This window comes from Talpa europaea (assembly GCF_964194135.1).
Source record: "Talpa europaea genome assembly, chromosome: 7".
Lineage (NCBI taxonomy): Eukaryota > Metazoa > Chordata > Mammalia > Eulipotyphla > Talpidae > Talpa > Talpa europaea.
Window position 1 is genome coordinate 39,202,426 of NC_140074.1, and position 17,224 is coordinate 39,219,649.

A 17,224-nucleotide genomic window follows, 5' to 3' on the forward strand; every position below is an offset into this window, starting at 1 on the left:
TAAAATGAGAATTATAATATTTATTTCATAGACTTAGGAACAGTAAATGAATTTGTCTTTGTAAAGGGCTTAGAAAACTGCCTGACACATAGCAAGTGCTGTGTAACAATTTGCTGTCACTGAAATAGCCTTGCTGTCCTTGCTTTGACCAGTGGCCTGACCTGTGACCTTATCAATGCAGCCTTGTCCCCTGGGGTCAGCTGAGCTCTGCAGACTAAGTGATGGAAGTTCATTCCCAGTTGAGGGTGGAGAAATCACTAGCCCATTACAGAGGTCAGAAATCACTAGTTTCTTTGGGAAACAAGAATGTTTAGCAGATGTAGGAAGCTTAATTGTCAATATAATGGAACTTTGCAAACACTCCATGCAGATATCTGCACCTTTATCCATTCAACAAACAATATTGATGCTTGTGATGTGCCAGGCATGAATGTTAGGAGGAGAGAGATGAAAAATATTCAGTCTCAGTTTCAAGGAACTCATAGGGATGTATACCATATATTCTTGTAATCTATTAATAGGTATCTTCCCCCACCACCACCAAAAAAAAAAAAAAGAAAAAAAAACTCTTAGTGATGCAAAACAACACTTTCTTTTATTGTGTTGATGATTTTGTGGGTCAGGAATTCAGGACAAACTCATGGGGGTGACTAATCTCTGTTGTTTGATGTCCAGGACCTCACTTGAAAAGAACAGAATAGTTGAGAATGGAAATAATGGCTCAACTGGGGCCGAGTGTCTAGACCTTAACTCTCCATGTGACATCTTCTGAGACTGGAATGGACATGTGGCTTCTTTACTTCATGTCTGGTATCTGCTCTGGGGTGACGGAAATAATTGAGAGGTGGCTGGAACTGCTGTCCCCGATGTTTCAAATATAGACTTACATTAGCTGGCCTCTGTCAAAGTGAGGATCCCAAGAGAGTATTCAAAAAAGCCCAACCAGAAACTGTAAGGTTTTTTTGACTTAGCCTTGGAAGTCCCAGAATGTCATTTTCTTATATTCAATTAATGAAACAAGTCACTTAAAACACCCCAGATTTAAGAGGAGCGAGGAAAAGTCTTTGCTGATTGATGGGGCAAAATTCTGAATATACAGAGAAGTAAATATATTGATGAACAGTTTGGAGAATAAACTCCATTAAGTGATGCTGTTTAGATGAGACCTTGCAAAGTAGTGATCATTTCTGTATTTTGGTGATAAACAGCCTTAACTGTCTTACTTTGAATTCTTGTAACAGTTGATTATAAGAACTACCATTTTCTTTAAAAGCAATAGTATGATTACTTACAAATATTTTCAAATTTTTATGACTGATTTAGAGTATAGACTCTATAGTCATTTTCTCTTTTGATCCAGCTGTTTTCACACTTAATTACTGACTGACATTGAGAGTTTTCAGAAAGCACTAGTTGGATAGAAAGTTGGGAATGATGTGAATGGAAGACAGAAAAATGATGAGTGGATGGAATAGGATGGCTGGGAGATTACTTTGTCCTACTTTCTAATGACTATCAAGTCTGGATACAAATGATCTCTATCAGTGAAGGTCTGTGGAAAACAGAACCTCTGATCTTTCTCTAGCATCTTAGCCTAGCAATGTTGCCCGGCTGGTCTTTTCCTGAGGCTTCCTTCTCACTTAGCAATTTGAAGTGGCTAAGAGGATCTCAGAAAAGCTGCCTATAATCTGTCAGGAAGGATACATCCTGATACAGTCAGTTTTCTGACAAACTTCACTTACCACTATCCATAGAATCCTCATTCTTTTATTTATTTTTTTAAGATTTATTTATTTTTATGTCAGAGCTGTGGTACAGGCCGGAGGGGTGGGAGGGTGAGAGGATTCACCGGTGATAGAGTGGGGAACAGAATAGGCAGACGACTGAAATACACTGCTGAGAGGAGCAGTGGGCGTGACAGGAGATGTCTGTTGTGCCATGTGGGAATCTCCCTGGCCAGCCGGGAATGGAACCCACGCTGCGGAGGCTGTGGACAGCTTCACAGTGCTGTGCTCAACCCGCTGCGCCACCGGGGAGGCCCAGAATAATTCAATTCTTATGTTCACTTTCATTTACCTTTTAAAAACCCTTTTTAATACACTCTAGGTTCCTGAGCCAGATGTGGTAAAACAGGAAGGCACATACACACATGTGCAAAGAAACAGAAGATAGGAGGTATGGGGCGGGGGAGTCGGCTGAGGATGGTGAGAGAGAAACTAGTATCTATTATAAGGCAAGATACATGTTGTGCATTTTATGTGTGGCATTTCATAAGGATTGAGAAATCCTAATCAGACTTTAACCCCTTTGATGCAAGGACTAGTTTCTATTACTTATGCATTCTTTTCTCTCAGTATTCATCGAGATACTAAACATAGAGGCTTTTCCATTACCCCCTTTTTAAAATTCCCTTCACCCTTCTTTTTTCTCCTTTGAAAATGTAGTGTCTTGCATTACCTGTCATGTTTATTACTTATTATCTATCTAGCCCTGTTTAAATGATAAGCTCTGCAATGGGAGGAATTGTTTTTTTAGTTCATAGGTATATTTTTGCCAGTGCATGGAATAGAGTGGATGTCAACAAATATTTGTTAAATGGCTAAATACATAATATTAGATGAAAACATTAAGGAAAGGGGAACAATGTCAAGTAACACTGGAAATTTGTGAGACATTCAAGGATTTCCAGTTTGGTGGAGCCCAGTTATAGAAATGCTAGAGCTATGTTAACCAATATGGTAGCCATTAGCCACATGTGAAATCTCAAGTTGAAATTCATTACAGTGAAAAACATTTGAAAAATTCAACTCCTTCATCACACTAGCCACAATTCCAGTGCTCATTAGCTCTCTAATTGGGCAGCAGAGATATAGAACATTTCTGTCATCAGAGAAAGTTCTGTTGGACAGCACTACTCATGAGACTATATGAGCTCTCAAGCTCTCCACCCTAGGGAGGCACTAGCAGGATATTTAGGTGAAAAATCTTGAATAGTGTAGACTGTATCCCTGTAGTTTCTGTTCTTTACTTTGACTTGGGTTATGCATGTGCCCAAGAGTAGAAATTGAAAAGTTGCCAAAGGATACAGGGACTACATGTTGTTGGCTTGCTTCAATGATGCTAGAGTGGTAAGGAAAACATATCCTTTGAACTCAAGCCAAGTGAAATCCTATCAGTGAAAAGTGCCCATAGACTGGCAAGAGGAATGGTCAAACTTTTATCATTTTAGGCTTCCTTTAAAAAGGCAGAATCAGAGTTGGACTGAGATTGTGGACTCCTTAGGTAGGCAGAAACACTGGCACCTCTACAAGTGACATTCTCAAATATTGGTCCAACATTTATTTATAGGAGGGGTTAACCCACATGTGGGAGAAGGTGGAAGTTGGGTGCAGACTCTTGTTCGGAATGACTCAGCCTTGGGGCAAGCAATCCTTTGCAATCATTGGTCCCACCTTTCTTGGAGGCAGTGTGGAGTAGCTGCAAATAACATAGGTTCCAGCGCCTGAGAAACCACTCTTCAATTGTGAGATGTTGAACAGATTTCCTAACCTTTCTGTCCTCAGTTTCCTCACTTGCAGAAATGGATATAATAATCATGGCCTCTCCATAGTTTATGAAATAAAGTGTTTCTTTTGGGCTCTGGCATGTGAAGCCTTAGAAAGTATTTGTTTCAATTCTTCAATTATGCTGGTGGAGAAGAGGGTCAGAGTTGTGGGGAATAAATGGGAGTCCATCTAAATTCTCCTGGAAGTAATTTGTTAAAATTCTGCTTCTAACCCCATATCTTAATCTATGAAATGTTGGGACAAATATAATATTTCTCTATTTCTGTACATATTCTGTGAAGAATAAGTTCCTAACTATTTTTTGGAATTATTTTTTTCTTATAAATTATTCATAGGCAATTTCTCAGTTAATCTATTTCTCAGTCCAACTCCAAACATTACCGCACAAAAATGTTGCCTGTCCTTCATATCCTATGCATTATGCCTGTGTGGAAAAGCTTATGTCATTGGATAACTTAAAAACTGATATCCTTCACAGTGTTGATAAAAATGGGCTATTTTATAAGTATCTATCAGGCAGATAATTTCTTATTTTTTCCTTGGCTTCATAATTCAATGTGCTCTTTGATGACTGCATGGTAGGCAATGTAGGGGGCTATCTATAAGGTGTTTATTTTAGACTTAAGAGTGTGGTGTTGACTGTAAATTTCTTTCTTTGTATCATTGTAAATTTATCACAGTAATTTTTCTTCAGAGACTGGATGCAACTTCAGAATCATTCTTAATACATCATTCCAAGAAGCTAGGCCCAGTTGGTTAGAGTTGACACTCATGACATTCAAGATGAAAACTCTTTGTTCTCCTGTGATTATCTCACTAGTGATGATAAAATCTCAAATGTACTATCAAATGATGAGAATCAGGATATCACAGGGCTGGAGAACTCCAAATTTTAGGTTTGACTCCAACACAGTGAATTGTGTTTCCATGGATTTAGAGGAACCCATACTTTACTCAAGATCTTTTGGGGTCACTACTCATAGATGTTTGATTTGCACTCGGCATCCCCTGAAAACATGATAAATGTGTAAATAGGCTCTAAAGAGTTGTCTAACAGGAAAATACAGAAAAGGCTTTATTGCAATTGAACGGAGACTTTTCTAGACACCGGTAGTACAGACTTAAGTTCACCTTAGAATGCTACTTTAATGCATATTTAGTGTTTCTCCTGTTGATAATTGATGTTTATAGTATTAATAAATCCTGTGATTCATAATCAAAAATGGAGAATTTGGGAAATTTGGGAAATATGAGTGAGAGAAATTCATTAAGCACATTAAAACACTATTAATGACAGTACTGGGTGAGTGATACCACTATATTTCTAGCAGCTGCAGGTTCTAATGTCAAGCCATGGTGATTCATATTTCATTTTCTCTCACATAGAGGGGTCAATTACCAGGAATTTCTATTATCTCTGTGTCTCACTCAGATAAGTTTTAAATGTATTTGTGGATTTTAAAGCCCTCGCTGCTGCTTTTCATGAGAAAGAGTTTCTGTCATAGAATTTAAGAAAAAAATTCCTAGAAATTAAGAGGGTAAAGAAACATACCTGCAAATTTCATGCTATGGCCAAGATGCTTATGATAGCATATTGTGCATGGAGAGGACTGACTTTGCTGAGTTATTGAGTGAATGAAGGCTCACTGAGATGGCTCTAAAGGGAGGCTGGGTCCAGAATGCAAAGGGTCTGCAGTTCAAGCAAAAGATTGTGAACTTGAGCTGCAGATGAATGGTCTTCATCTGTATTTTACAAAGACTCCCTAGAGCTTTGAGAAGAAGCTTTAGGGCTGTCTCAGAGCTGCCTTAGAGGTAAGAGTCAGGTAGAGAAAGAGAGAGGCTCAGTGTGTGGTCCCTGGACCAACAACATCAGCACCTCCCGTGTACTAAAAAGGATTTATCATAATGGATCAGTCAGTTACGTGTTTTTCTGATGTTGGCTGCTTATGTTCAAGACCACACTTTCCCAGCTTGGAGTTGAACAAGTCTAAAGTAAACTTAATCAATGTAGAGAACCGATTGCCTAAGACCAACAAAACTTTCTCCTTACTGTTGCTTTCTTCCAGGAACTCTAGATAATGTCTTTCTTAATGCTCACTCCCCTTGGTTGATATAGCATGGAGAGATCAAATAGCAAACTGTAAAACAAAAGAATTTACTTCTTATGTTTTTGCACTTTCTTTAAAATAAGGAGCCACTCTAGCCTGAGGAACTTGGATACAGTGACATGGGTATCTGTGTAGCTATGTCTGTACATATTCCCTGGAGGAAAAAAAATTGTAGTGATGCTACCTCCATGAAACTTTGTTCACCTATTCCAACCTGTGCTGCTTTCTGCCTTCTGAGAATTCAGTGAGTAACACATAATTGACAATTATTTGTTATGAGTTTTAATGAAACTACAAGTCTCAAGGAAAGGTATCCTTTTATCTACAACAAACTTTCAAAAAATACCTGGTGATTGGTTTAAGAAGTCATGTTAACAGTTCTATTTTCAAGTTTCCACTTATATACCCTTGTGTATGTACTTAAAATAATCACTTGCATTCAATTTATCAATTATATTAATTTCATTACATTGACTTTAATAATATACACACACCCCATCAACACCACCATCACCACATAAAACACCATCCCACTATCTAATAGAATGTCCCTCCTTTATCTACTTTCCTTTAACCCTGTTCAGATTGACTCATTTTTCTGTGTTGTTCCAATTAGAAAAGGTCTCTAGGGAAGCAAAAATCTGCAACCCCAAATTTATCTTTTTTTGGCACAAGTTTTTTTTTTTTTTTTAAAGATTTATTTATTTATCCATACAAGCACTGGGTACAGTCAGAAGCGCGGGAGAGTGAGAGAATTCACCAGAACCAGAGCAGGGAGCAGAATAGGCAGACTGACGAAGTACACTGCTGAGGGGAGCAGCGGGCAGCAGGAGAGATCTGCGCGCCATGTGGGACTCTTGCCCAGCAGCTGGGGATCTAACCTGCACTGCAGAGGCTGCTGGCAGCTTCGCTGCCCAGTGCTCAACCGCTGCACCACCAGGGGAGGCCCTTTTTTTGGTGCAAGTTTGATTTAGTAGGAGGGACTCTGAAGGCTGGGTGGTTAACTTCTGATATTTATATGTAAAGTACTCTCCTTGGGGTTCTTTCCAGGGAAGACCCAATCTTAATTCTTTGCAATGGAAGAGGCAGAGCTTAAATCTGCATACCTTTATCAAATGTGTGTTTTCTCTATAAATTTTTTAATTAAACTTTTCCCCCTTTCCTGTAATTCATTCCCCTTGTCTTTGAGATGGTGTCTAGAGTCATCTGGGCCAGAGATTCAGTCATGCTATGTCTTCCCCCATGCTTATAGGAGGTATTCATGTTATTATTAAATTTTTTTTCTCATCAATTTTGTTTGATGCTTGTTTGGCTATTTGTCAGCCTAGAAGAACCCAGAGGGCTGTGGGATGATTTCATTATCTGCAGACATGTCAAAATATGAGCTTTTTCTAGGTCATTCATGCTGAGCCCAGTTTAGATCCAGTTTTTGAGCTGGATCTAAAAATGGGAAGAGGTTCAACAGAGTGATTATACTGCCATTTTGTGGATAATTAACATATACCATTTCATTGAATAGATTTCTCATGAGAAATGCCACACTCAAGTGTTTTGTTCTTTGTGTTCTTGTGACACTTTATATGTTTATCCTAGTACCCCTGACCTCTAGTGTCTTCATGCCTATGTTTTAAAATCTCCGCTATGAAGTCCCTAACAATTAGGGCTGTGTTTTACTCATCCACTAACAGTTCCCTACATAGAGTAGGCACTCAATCAATGTTAGCACGGACAGAAATTTGCAAAAACACTTTTTATAATTAAAGTTATTAGTATTCTTTGTACAAGGTGTTTCAAACTTATTTCTCTTCTGAGAAAGTTACAAAGCATTATCAAATTTTGACATGCTTTTTTGATAGAAACGTCTAGAAAAGAAACAAATGGACACTTGATGTCAGCATGCTTGACATTTGTTTTTTTCCTTTCTTGCTTGACATTCCAATTATGTCTGAATCATGCTGGAATACAAACCATCAAAATCACTTTCTTCCAGCAGATCTTATAGAGACAAATGATAGGGTGGTGACAACCTTTAACTTTGGAAGGAAATCTCTTGAGCAGAAGAGAACATGAGTGAACACCACACAGAATGATATGCCTGAGGGAATACAGGCCAAACCTGGGTTTTGAAATAATTGATTTCCTCCCCACCTCCATCTTTGGTCATTTATATATGTATTTGGAGAGAAACAAATTTTGTCACATCTCTGCTAGAATTTAGTTATATAATCTGAAGCCATGTAACATATTATTCTTTTTCTCATATTCACTTTGTGTTCCATTATTGCCTTCACCTCAGTTAATCCAAAAACATAGGGACCCTTCTTAAACTTTCTTTAATAGGAAAATCAGATTTTTATTTGCAATACAATTATCTATACTATGCCCTCAAAAGCAAGACATGCTCATTTACTCTTCACAATCTAATACGAGTTCTACTGGTACACAAAACATGAACAGGTTTTTTTTTGGAATTTGTCCCAGAGATTACATCCCAAAGTTGTGAACAGACAACTTAAAAGCTTTAAAGCGTTCCACTACCACAGTTCTGTTTCTTGTTCTAGGGTATCTAAAAATGCTGAAATTAGATGATTATTTTTTGGAAAAAGACACTAAAATAAGCACTGCTAGGAAAAATTTGGATAACTGAAGGACCTCATCTCAGAACATGCACTGGTTTTGGTACTTTTTCTCAGTGACACTTTCCTCTGTGAGGTACTTGGTCAGTGATGGATAAAGGAAGAGCTAAGTCACAGTACACTGCAGTCTGATAATTACCAGCAAAGTTATCTCTGACTTCACCTTCAGGCACCTACAGCCAGCAAGGGGCTCCTGACGATGGGTCAACTGATCATGTTTAGTCACATGCGGCTAAAAGTGGAACCCCAGTTTTTAAAATCATATGCAGTTGAGTCTAATGCTACTTGAGTAGCATTAATCTATTTATGTTTGTAGTGTTCAGTCACTTATGATTCAGAAATGAAATTTGATAATATTTCTAAAGTGATGAGAATAGCTAGGGAACGTGAATTGTGACTTATTCTGAAGTATGACAGATGAGATATAGAAAAAAGGAAAAAGTAGAGTTTGACTTTTCAGGTAATATATGCCTCAGTGCAGAGATAAGGAGAAAAAGAGAAAAATATGAATTGAATTGCTCTTCTCTCCTAGTTTATTTGTGTTCTGATAGTTGTCTTTTCTACCTTGAGTAATCTTATCTATAAAATTAATCTATTTTATCAATTATAATTTGCTTCCAAAATGATTCCCCTTCACATTCATGTTCTTGGAAGGTGGCAAATAACAGGGAATTTATTTATTTTTATTTTTTAAAGATTTTCTGCATACAGGAACTGGGGTACAGGTCAGAGGTGTGGGGGGTGAGAGGATTCACCAGAGACAGTGGAGAGCAGAACAGGTAGATTGACTGAAATACACTGCTGAGGGGAGCAGTGGGCGAGACAGGAGAGGTCTGCTGCGCTATGTGGGTAGCTATCAAACTAGAGTGGCAGAGGCTGCGGATAGCTTCACAGTGCTATGCTTAACCCCATGAGCCACCAGGGAGGTCCAAACAGGGAGTTTTAAAAACAAAATACCAAGTTCACAAAGGTTAAGATAGAAGGGGTGTACATTTTACTCTTTTCAGGTTATAAAATTGAAGACTCCATAGCCATACATTTATAGTTTTTGGACCTGTATTATAATTTATAAATGAACTTAAAATATTAAAAAATTATATTTAAATTACAAAAGTAACTGAAAAGTAAAAATGATTTCAAATCCTGATTCAGGATTCATAAACAGGGTATAGATGTTTTCTATATTCAATTTTATATGAATAATCAAATGCATATATTTATACAGGTGGTTTATATGGACATACAGTTATACACTTATTTATAGGTAATGAATCTATCCCTACTGTACTGGACTTTGCTGAAAGTCAAAGAAATAATTCTTCTTGGTGAATAGTCTTAGTTGGGCCAGTACATTTTAATTTTTGGCATAAAGAAATCACATTACTACAACAGAACTTTCTTTGGAAATGATTTTTTTAAGTTGACTGTATGACTTGACAATTTCTTATCAAGCTTAGTCAAATAACCATGATTAATTCTGGCTGTTATTCAGAGGGTACACAGAAACATTCTGAATTCATGTGATTGTGACATATTTAGAATTGCTTTCCTGGAGCAAGATCAGACTTTTATCCTAATATTATGTAAACATATTTGGAATGGCAAATATAAAGCTTCTCTTTCCTTAATAAACATTTATAAATATTCCTTAAAACTTTTTAGGCTTTACTTTTAATAATTTCCAATTTATATCTTAATTCTTGATCTGTGCACTCATATGATCTCATATTCCTGAATAATCAGCCATGATTCATATATTTGTATGGATTCCATATAGGTTGTGCTTTTGCATATTTTGACCATAGGATAGTTAAAACTGAACTCAACTTTAATTTTAAAACAACTGCCAATTAAAGTTACAAGATCGTAATATTTCTGACTCAGCTTTGGGGTTGGAATGTAATGGTCTGGGTGGGGAAGGAAAAGAGTTCACATGATGTAGGGTTTAACAATTTGGACATTGGGTTACAATCAGGAACACATTGAATTTGTCTTTTTGGAATACACAAAATAATAATAAATTTTAAGAAATCAGAATGCAAAGAAGGAGCTGAAGTCAACCTAAATGCCCTTGCACAGTTAAAAAACAGTATCATTGAAATGCTATATAAAAAAACACTAAGGCACATACAAAAATACATTTCAGGGAATTTTTATAACACACCAGAGATAATCCTGAATGGAGATCGTGGGCTGCATGGCCTTGGGAAAGCACTGAATTTCTCTGTGTACCTGTTACCTGTGTTAAACAGTATAGTCTGTCACACGGTACTAAAATGTGTAACATTTCTCCTATTTTAAAGCAGAATCAGGAAGGGCAACTTATCAAAGATTTTAACATTTGCAAGGTACACACACTCTTAAGAGAATGACAAAACAGACACTATGTCCAGACTTTTGTTGCATATGTACCTGGACACCTGGCATGATGAGTTGGTAGCTGACTTTTGCATTCATTTTCTGAAAAGAAAATGTGCATTCTGAATGCTAATTTATATCTACTTTGCAGAAATACAAAGACGTAGTTGCAAGTACTAGGAAGACAAAAATAAGCCCAAACTAAACTGTGTAAGTTCTTTATTTCTGAGAACCAAAGGAAAAAAAAAAAAAACAAAAAATTTGCTATATTTCTAAAATGGACATGGATGGAGGGAGTTGGGCAAATGTTCTTTTTCCTTAGTTAAAAATGGGTCAATATTTACTATCAATGACGAAGATTAAAAAGTAATTAAAATTTCCAGGAAGCACACTCTAACTTGACACTTAGGAAAAGTACCTCTTTCTTTCTTTCTTTCTGATTTGTTTTTTAAATACATCAAGAGCTGTAAGGGGCCTAAAATCACTCCAGTATTTATAAGTCCAACCCAAAAGCTGGGTGCCTTTAGCTACTCCTGTTTTCACACATTTAGGTTTATGCACCAGCCAGGGAAGGATGCTGTTTTAATGGCTCACCTGAGGGGAGGCCTTAGCTGGCAAAGACAGGGGGTGGGCTAGAGAGAGGTTGCCATGCTGAGTTTCTATTCCAAATCGGGCTGAATAAGAGAGAGGCAACCTCACTTGTCATTTTTACTTGTCTACGTACTGGATTTATTGTGAACTCTTTGAGGACAGAAGGAGTACATTATTCCTTTTGTATATCTCAGTGCATGGCACCCAGTAGACACCTAGGTTGAATAAAAGGCCCAATTGCCCTTGGGGCTTCTTTCTCCCACTTGTTTCATGTATTCAAATTGATTAGGGCAAGAAATGATTTATTTATTTATTTTTAGAAAACCTGAGTTTTTTTTTAAAAGTTATTATTTATTTATGCATACAAAAACTGGGGCACAGGCCAGAGGTGTGGAGGGGTGAGAGGATTCTCAGAGACAGAGAGAGAGTGGGGAGCAGAACAGGGTGACTGACAAAATACACTGCTGAAGGGAGCAGCGGGTGAGACAGAAGAGGTCTGCTGCACCATGTGGGTATCTCCCTAGCCAGGGATCGAACTAGTGCTTGCAGAGGCTGCGGCTAGCTTCACAGTGCTGTGCTCTACCCCTTGCCCCACCAGGGAAGCCCAAGAAATGATTTTTTTAAAGCTTCAGTGGTTCTCAGTTTTCCTCCTTAAGCTCATTCACACCTTGGGATGAATTACTTTGATGTAAGAATCCTCAAGAGTGTTTGCATGTCACCATTCACCCAGCGGGAGCTCAGAAGGGAAAAAAGGTTGTGAGGGGCAGACCCACAAGGATCTGGCTTTGGATTGTAGCAAGCAGCCTCCAGGGTCTGCATGAACAGGGACAGTGCTGAGAGCACTTAAAGAGGAGTTTTATATGGGTTAGAGTGTCACCATTACAGAGATTCTATTTTCCAAGTTAATCTAGAGGGTTCTGATAGCACAGCCTGCCCAGTTTTTTTGTGAACATTCAGGATTTGTAAACACACAGAACTTGGTGATGCTGGTATTTAGAGGCCAAGCTAGAAGCTACACACCAGTTTCTCCCAAGTTACTAACCTGTACTATATGGTCCAGATTAGCTGTACTTCTTGTGTTTAAACCCGAATTTCTACTGCTCTTTATAGAGAGGAGTGAAAGGAGGAGAAACAAGGAAAACCACATCCTACAAACTTTCTCTTTCCCTCATCCTCTTTGTAAGCAGTCTGGTCTAGTGCCGTTTTTCTGGAATTTCCAACTTCATAGAACATTTAGAACACCTTCCCCCACTCTTGTCCACCACCCTCCCAGGTCAAAGGTCTCAATCAGCTAGTACCTTCCTCCTAAGTGCGGGACACAGACTTTGACCTTTAAGTCTACCATGGGGGCCTTACATGTTACCTACCCGCCTTCTTCGGAATATTTATGCCCAAATGCCAGGATGTCGGATGCCCGTCCACTCCCATCACAGACAACCACTGGCACAGGAGGGGTGTCTCGAAGGTACTCCAAGACAATTGAGATCACATTGGGTCCTCCTTCCACAATGAGTGCCACCACCGGAACGCCTTGACCAATTCCTGCATTAAAAAGGGAAAACAAAAAAACAAAATGGAAAAAAAAAAAAAAACCCAAAAAACAAACCAACAACACAAAGCCAGCAAACCAAAGAAAGAAAAAGAGAAACAAAAAGCACAAACTAAAATTACTGAGCACAGGGGAGGTAACAACATATGAAGGGATAAAATACTGAGCGAAAATTTACAGAAAACCCTTAGTAGAATGTTCCCCGCCCCCTACCCCACCCCAGAGCGTCTGTTTGACTTTGCCTTTCCTGGAAATTCTAAGGTGCTGGGTCAGGCTACCACATTTCACATGGGAAGGTGCAGGGAGAAGAGGGAAAGTAGGGAGGTGGTTAGTAGGTGAAGCACTAGGCCAACAGTCAAAAGATTGGAAGCTAAATGTGAGCTCAAGCAAGTCTTACATGCAGCTAGGGTGGTTTCCTATTTGAAAAGTGGGAAATGAAAACAAGCTACCTCCCTTGGGGCTGCGGCAATGCTAAGATGACGACTAAGTGGCTCTTTTCTTTAAAGACTATCAAAGTTAGCCTGCATCATACTTTAACTTGTTGCAATCAACCACTGCTTAAATTCTGGGCCTGTGATCAGCTGACTTGATTCTTAACAGCCTAGCAGTTGTAGTAGAGCACCCAGGAGACCAGGCATCTGCCGTCTGCCATTATTGTGTCTCATGACCAAGCCAGGGTTCAGCCATGTGTTGGGTGGTCAGTAAACATGGGTCAAATTCTACTGAATGAGGGTTTCACTGACCTTTACTAAAATATTTAAACTAGTTATATACCGAGTCATAAACTAATGCTGTTGTCAAATAAAAGTTGTCCTGCCACCAGACTTAGGTATAATTCAATGAACATATTCAAGGGAAATATTAACAGCGATGTAGTAAAGAAATTAAATTCACTTTTAAGTGATATCTCAATAACTTCTTTGGTCATTGAAAAATCTCCTTTTGCTCAGTCTGATAGCACACTTTTTTCTCTGCCTTCTCAGACTAGTTGGGGATTTGAGCTATAATACCGTTAACAGGAAGTGGTGGTGTAGGGTACACAAAGATGTTATCTTAAGGGAGAAATCTATCAAAATTCTGTATCATTCCTGTAAATATGAACTTAAAAAAGCTCTTAGTCATCTCAACTTGCCCTCATCCCCCTTCTGCTTTTGTTTTATCTTATATGAAAAAGCTGCTTCCCTGTGAGAAGTAATCCTTTCATTTCTGGTTTCTTGTTCCATTACTAAATGACTTTATTAGACTTATATGTTATGTTTTACTTTTAAAGTATAAGAACATCAGTAACCCAGGGCCTTATCTATTCTACATCATTGTTTGTCGTGGTTTGATTTCATCTTATAGGAATGGTCCAATATGCCAGTTACACAAAAATGGATGCTCTTTGAAGAGTACATTTTATTTTTTTTTCTTTTTCTTTTTTTTTCTTTTTTTTTTTTTTCCCAAGAGTACATTTTAAAAAACATAAGAAAATGATTATGGCTGATCAAGGCAAGTAGCCAAGATTTTTTTTTTTTTTTTTTTTGTTCTCAGAGGGAATTAGAGAAATCAACATTATCTGAGTATGAGGATGTTTTCAGAATTTCTCCTTGAAACCCAGGAAAGGGAGTGAAAGGTCTTGCTCCTTCCCTTTGATCCAAAGACCCTTAAGGACTCAAACAAAAAAAATGTCGCTTTTAAAGCTTTGTTTGGGTGTCTGTTTCATAGACACCCTTTGCTATAGATTATGAGGATTAAGAAAGTTCCTGTTGAAAGGCACTTTGAAGATTAAGGGCTAACTTGAAATGTTATTACAATACTCTTCTTTAGGAGAATAATTTGCTGACATGAAAATACCCACCCCTTTCTAGATTTGTGTTTTGATAGTCTTGGGAGTCTCTTTTCCAATGTTTAAAGTTAATTTATCAGGTATTTTCCATTGTACTACATAATTTAACTTTTCCTGTTGCTTTGTTTTAGCACCTGCTACCATATTGTGTTGCTCAAGGAACACCATGTTCTACCCACTGTTTTATACCAGATGTCAGATTTAGACTCATTCTAGGGTTCTCCTAAGAAAGGCCTTTGCTAAATTTTGATTGAGCACTGCTTCTGTCAGTGGGATCTTTACTCAACTCAGACAAACTGTGATCTACTCAGTGTTTTCATGGGAGGAAAAGGTCTAGATTAGCTCTTCTAGAATGTCCCAGTGATCTAGATTCTATCAGACAATTGTCAAGAGGGCTAAAAATCTCTTCTCTTTGAGAGGATATATAGAGGAAAAGGATCAATTTTCATAGGACAATTTGAGAGCAGTAAAGTGTTTGTTGATTTCCTGCCAAAGTATTTGTCAAATGTTCAAATTGCTCTAACCTCTAAAAATACAGAAGTATTTTAGATGATCAAATTTCCTATATATGGAATAAAGCTGTTAATAATTAAAATGATCAAAACACATTGATTCACATATATATGAATATGAATATATATGTGTATATATATATTCCAGTGCTAAAAATGAGATGCAGCAGTGTATTAAAATATTTACTTTTTCATAAATATTGAGTATACCTAGTATATTTTTGGTCCCAAATTGTCTCCCAATTCCTTCAGCGATAATATATGGAAATTATTTTCATAGATAATAAAAGTATTTATAGCCTAAACTAAAAGCACATTTTAATATCTTAGTTACAGGTGGTAGAAAATCATGCTTTGTGTGAGTATCATGCTTTACACAAATCAAATGTGCCAATATGTGGTAATATTAAGCCTTTCTGTCAGGATGCACACACATGCACAATGCCTTTGTTTCAGAGAAAAGAAAATGGCATCTAATAGGCTAAAAAAAAGGCCTACTTTGGGGAGTTATGGATCTTTGAATACTTTTTGTGACTCTAATGAAAGCTACTGACCCTTTCTCCATGAAAATAAATGCACATATGGTAGGCACAAAAATGCTTTCATTTTTGTTCAAGGGGTTCATGGATCCTTGATGCTTATTCCTGAAAAACTTGCTAATCAACTCCTACAAAACCCCACCCTACATTAAGTACACATGATAAGATATTTGCAAAGAGCATCTGATTTTTTTTTTTCTTTAATGAAACTCACTGAAGCTTCTGAGAGAAATTTCACAATAGGTTTTCAAACAAAACTGCCCAGTGGAGTTGGGTCACATTATCTCTTCCCCATTGTATGGATTCCCTGGGCCTTCCTGGGGAAACACTGCCTGTCTTTCTTCCTGTGCCCCACCCACTCTTTTCTTCCTTGTTTTCCTTAATTTTTCTGTTCACACTTTCTTTTCTAAATTACATTGAGGATAGGATATTAATAAACTCTGGAAAAATTCACAGATTTACAAATTAGAACCTATAGTGTATGACTACATGAGTGAAACCTTTTTAAAATATCAAAAATGGTGCTTTTAAAATTACTAACAAAAAAATTTGGGAATCGACTGCATATTGAGCTAGACTCATAGACCTGCTACTATTTGTTTATGCCCATAAAAAAGTTAATAAAAGTTCTTTTGAAGAATGTCACAAATTTATACCTTGCTCAGATAATTCTGCTACCCAGTCTCTCTCTCTCTCTCTCTCTCTCTCTCTCTCTCTCTCACACACACACACACACACACACACGCGCGCGCACACATGCACACACACACACACGCGCACACATACACACACACACAGGTTTTAGATTCATGTTTAAAAAAAAATTAATCTTTATTAGGAAAGAAGAATCATTGTATTGAGATTCTCTCAGGGACCAAAAAAGAAAAGTAGGTTAATTCCCTAATTGATTGCAGTAATTTTTTAAATTGAAGTAACATTGTATTATAATATATAGGTTTCAGGTGTGCATCATTAAAAATCAGCATGTGTATATGCTACATTAAGTTCACCACTAAAAGTCCTCCTTTACATGATTTACCCACCTTCCTTCCCCTCCCCTTCTGGAAACCACTAATTGGTCTTATAGTCTAAAAGTTATTTTTGTCTTATTAATTCTCCCCTTTGTTTTCTCTGTATGCCACATATAAATGATGATTGCAATAATTTTTCATTTGCTACCATAACCAAAGATTTACAGTTGTTCTCAGAGATTTCCGTTAGAATTTAATTTTAGAGCAAGGTAGAGTTGCTTAAGCAGGAACAGGAAACATGCTTGCCACATTCTTTAACTTTTGTGATTTTTGGAATTGGAAGCATTAGAGCTGATAAAAAAAAAAAATTGAACTTGGGCAATGGAGTTAGCAGTTCCATCTTCAAGATTCTAGGTCGACCTAGGGCTTTCAAATTACAAGCTAATCTCGATGAATTGTTCTTGGCAGAAGAGAACCTCAGGGACTTTGGTCATTTTTTCTGAGTGCGTGATAGGGCAAAAAACAAATCCCAGTAAATCAAAATTGGCTTAAATAAAGACTGGGTT

The 17,224-nt window shown here is 37.5% G+C and overlaps 1 protein-coding gene across 23 annotated transcripts in view; it reads right to left on the bottom strand.

The window, feature by feature from the left end:
• The window catches only part of TRPM3 (transient receptor potential cation channel subfamily M member 3), a gene marked incomplete at both ends in the record, with an annotated part of 743,026 nt that overhangs the window by 163,241 nt on the left and 562,561 nt on the right, over nucleotides 1–17,224 (bottom strand). For 22 of the 23 annotated variants that reach the window (XM_084237419.1, XM_084237416.1, XM_084237432.1 and 19 more), the window contains one exon: nucleotides 12,627–12,801. In XM_084237419.1, the coding sequence (XP_084093545.1) occupies nucleotides 12,627–12,801 (175 nt within the window). Of the gene's footprint in view, nucleotides 1–12,518; nucleotides 12,802–17,224 lie in introns of those variants that run through there. The other variant, XM_084237427.1, reaches the window with a different exon arrangement.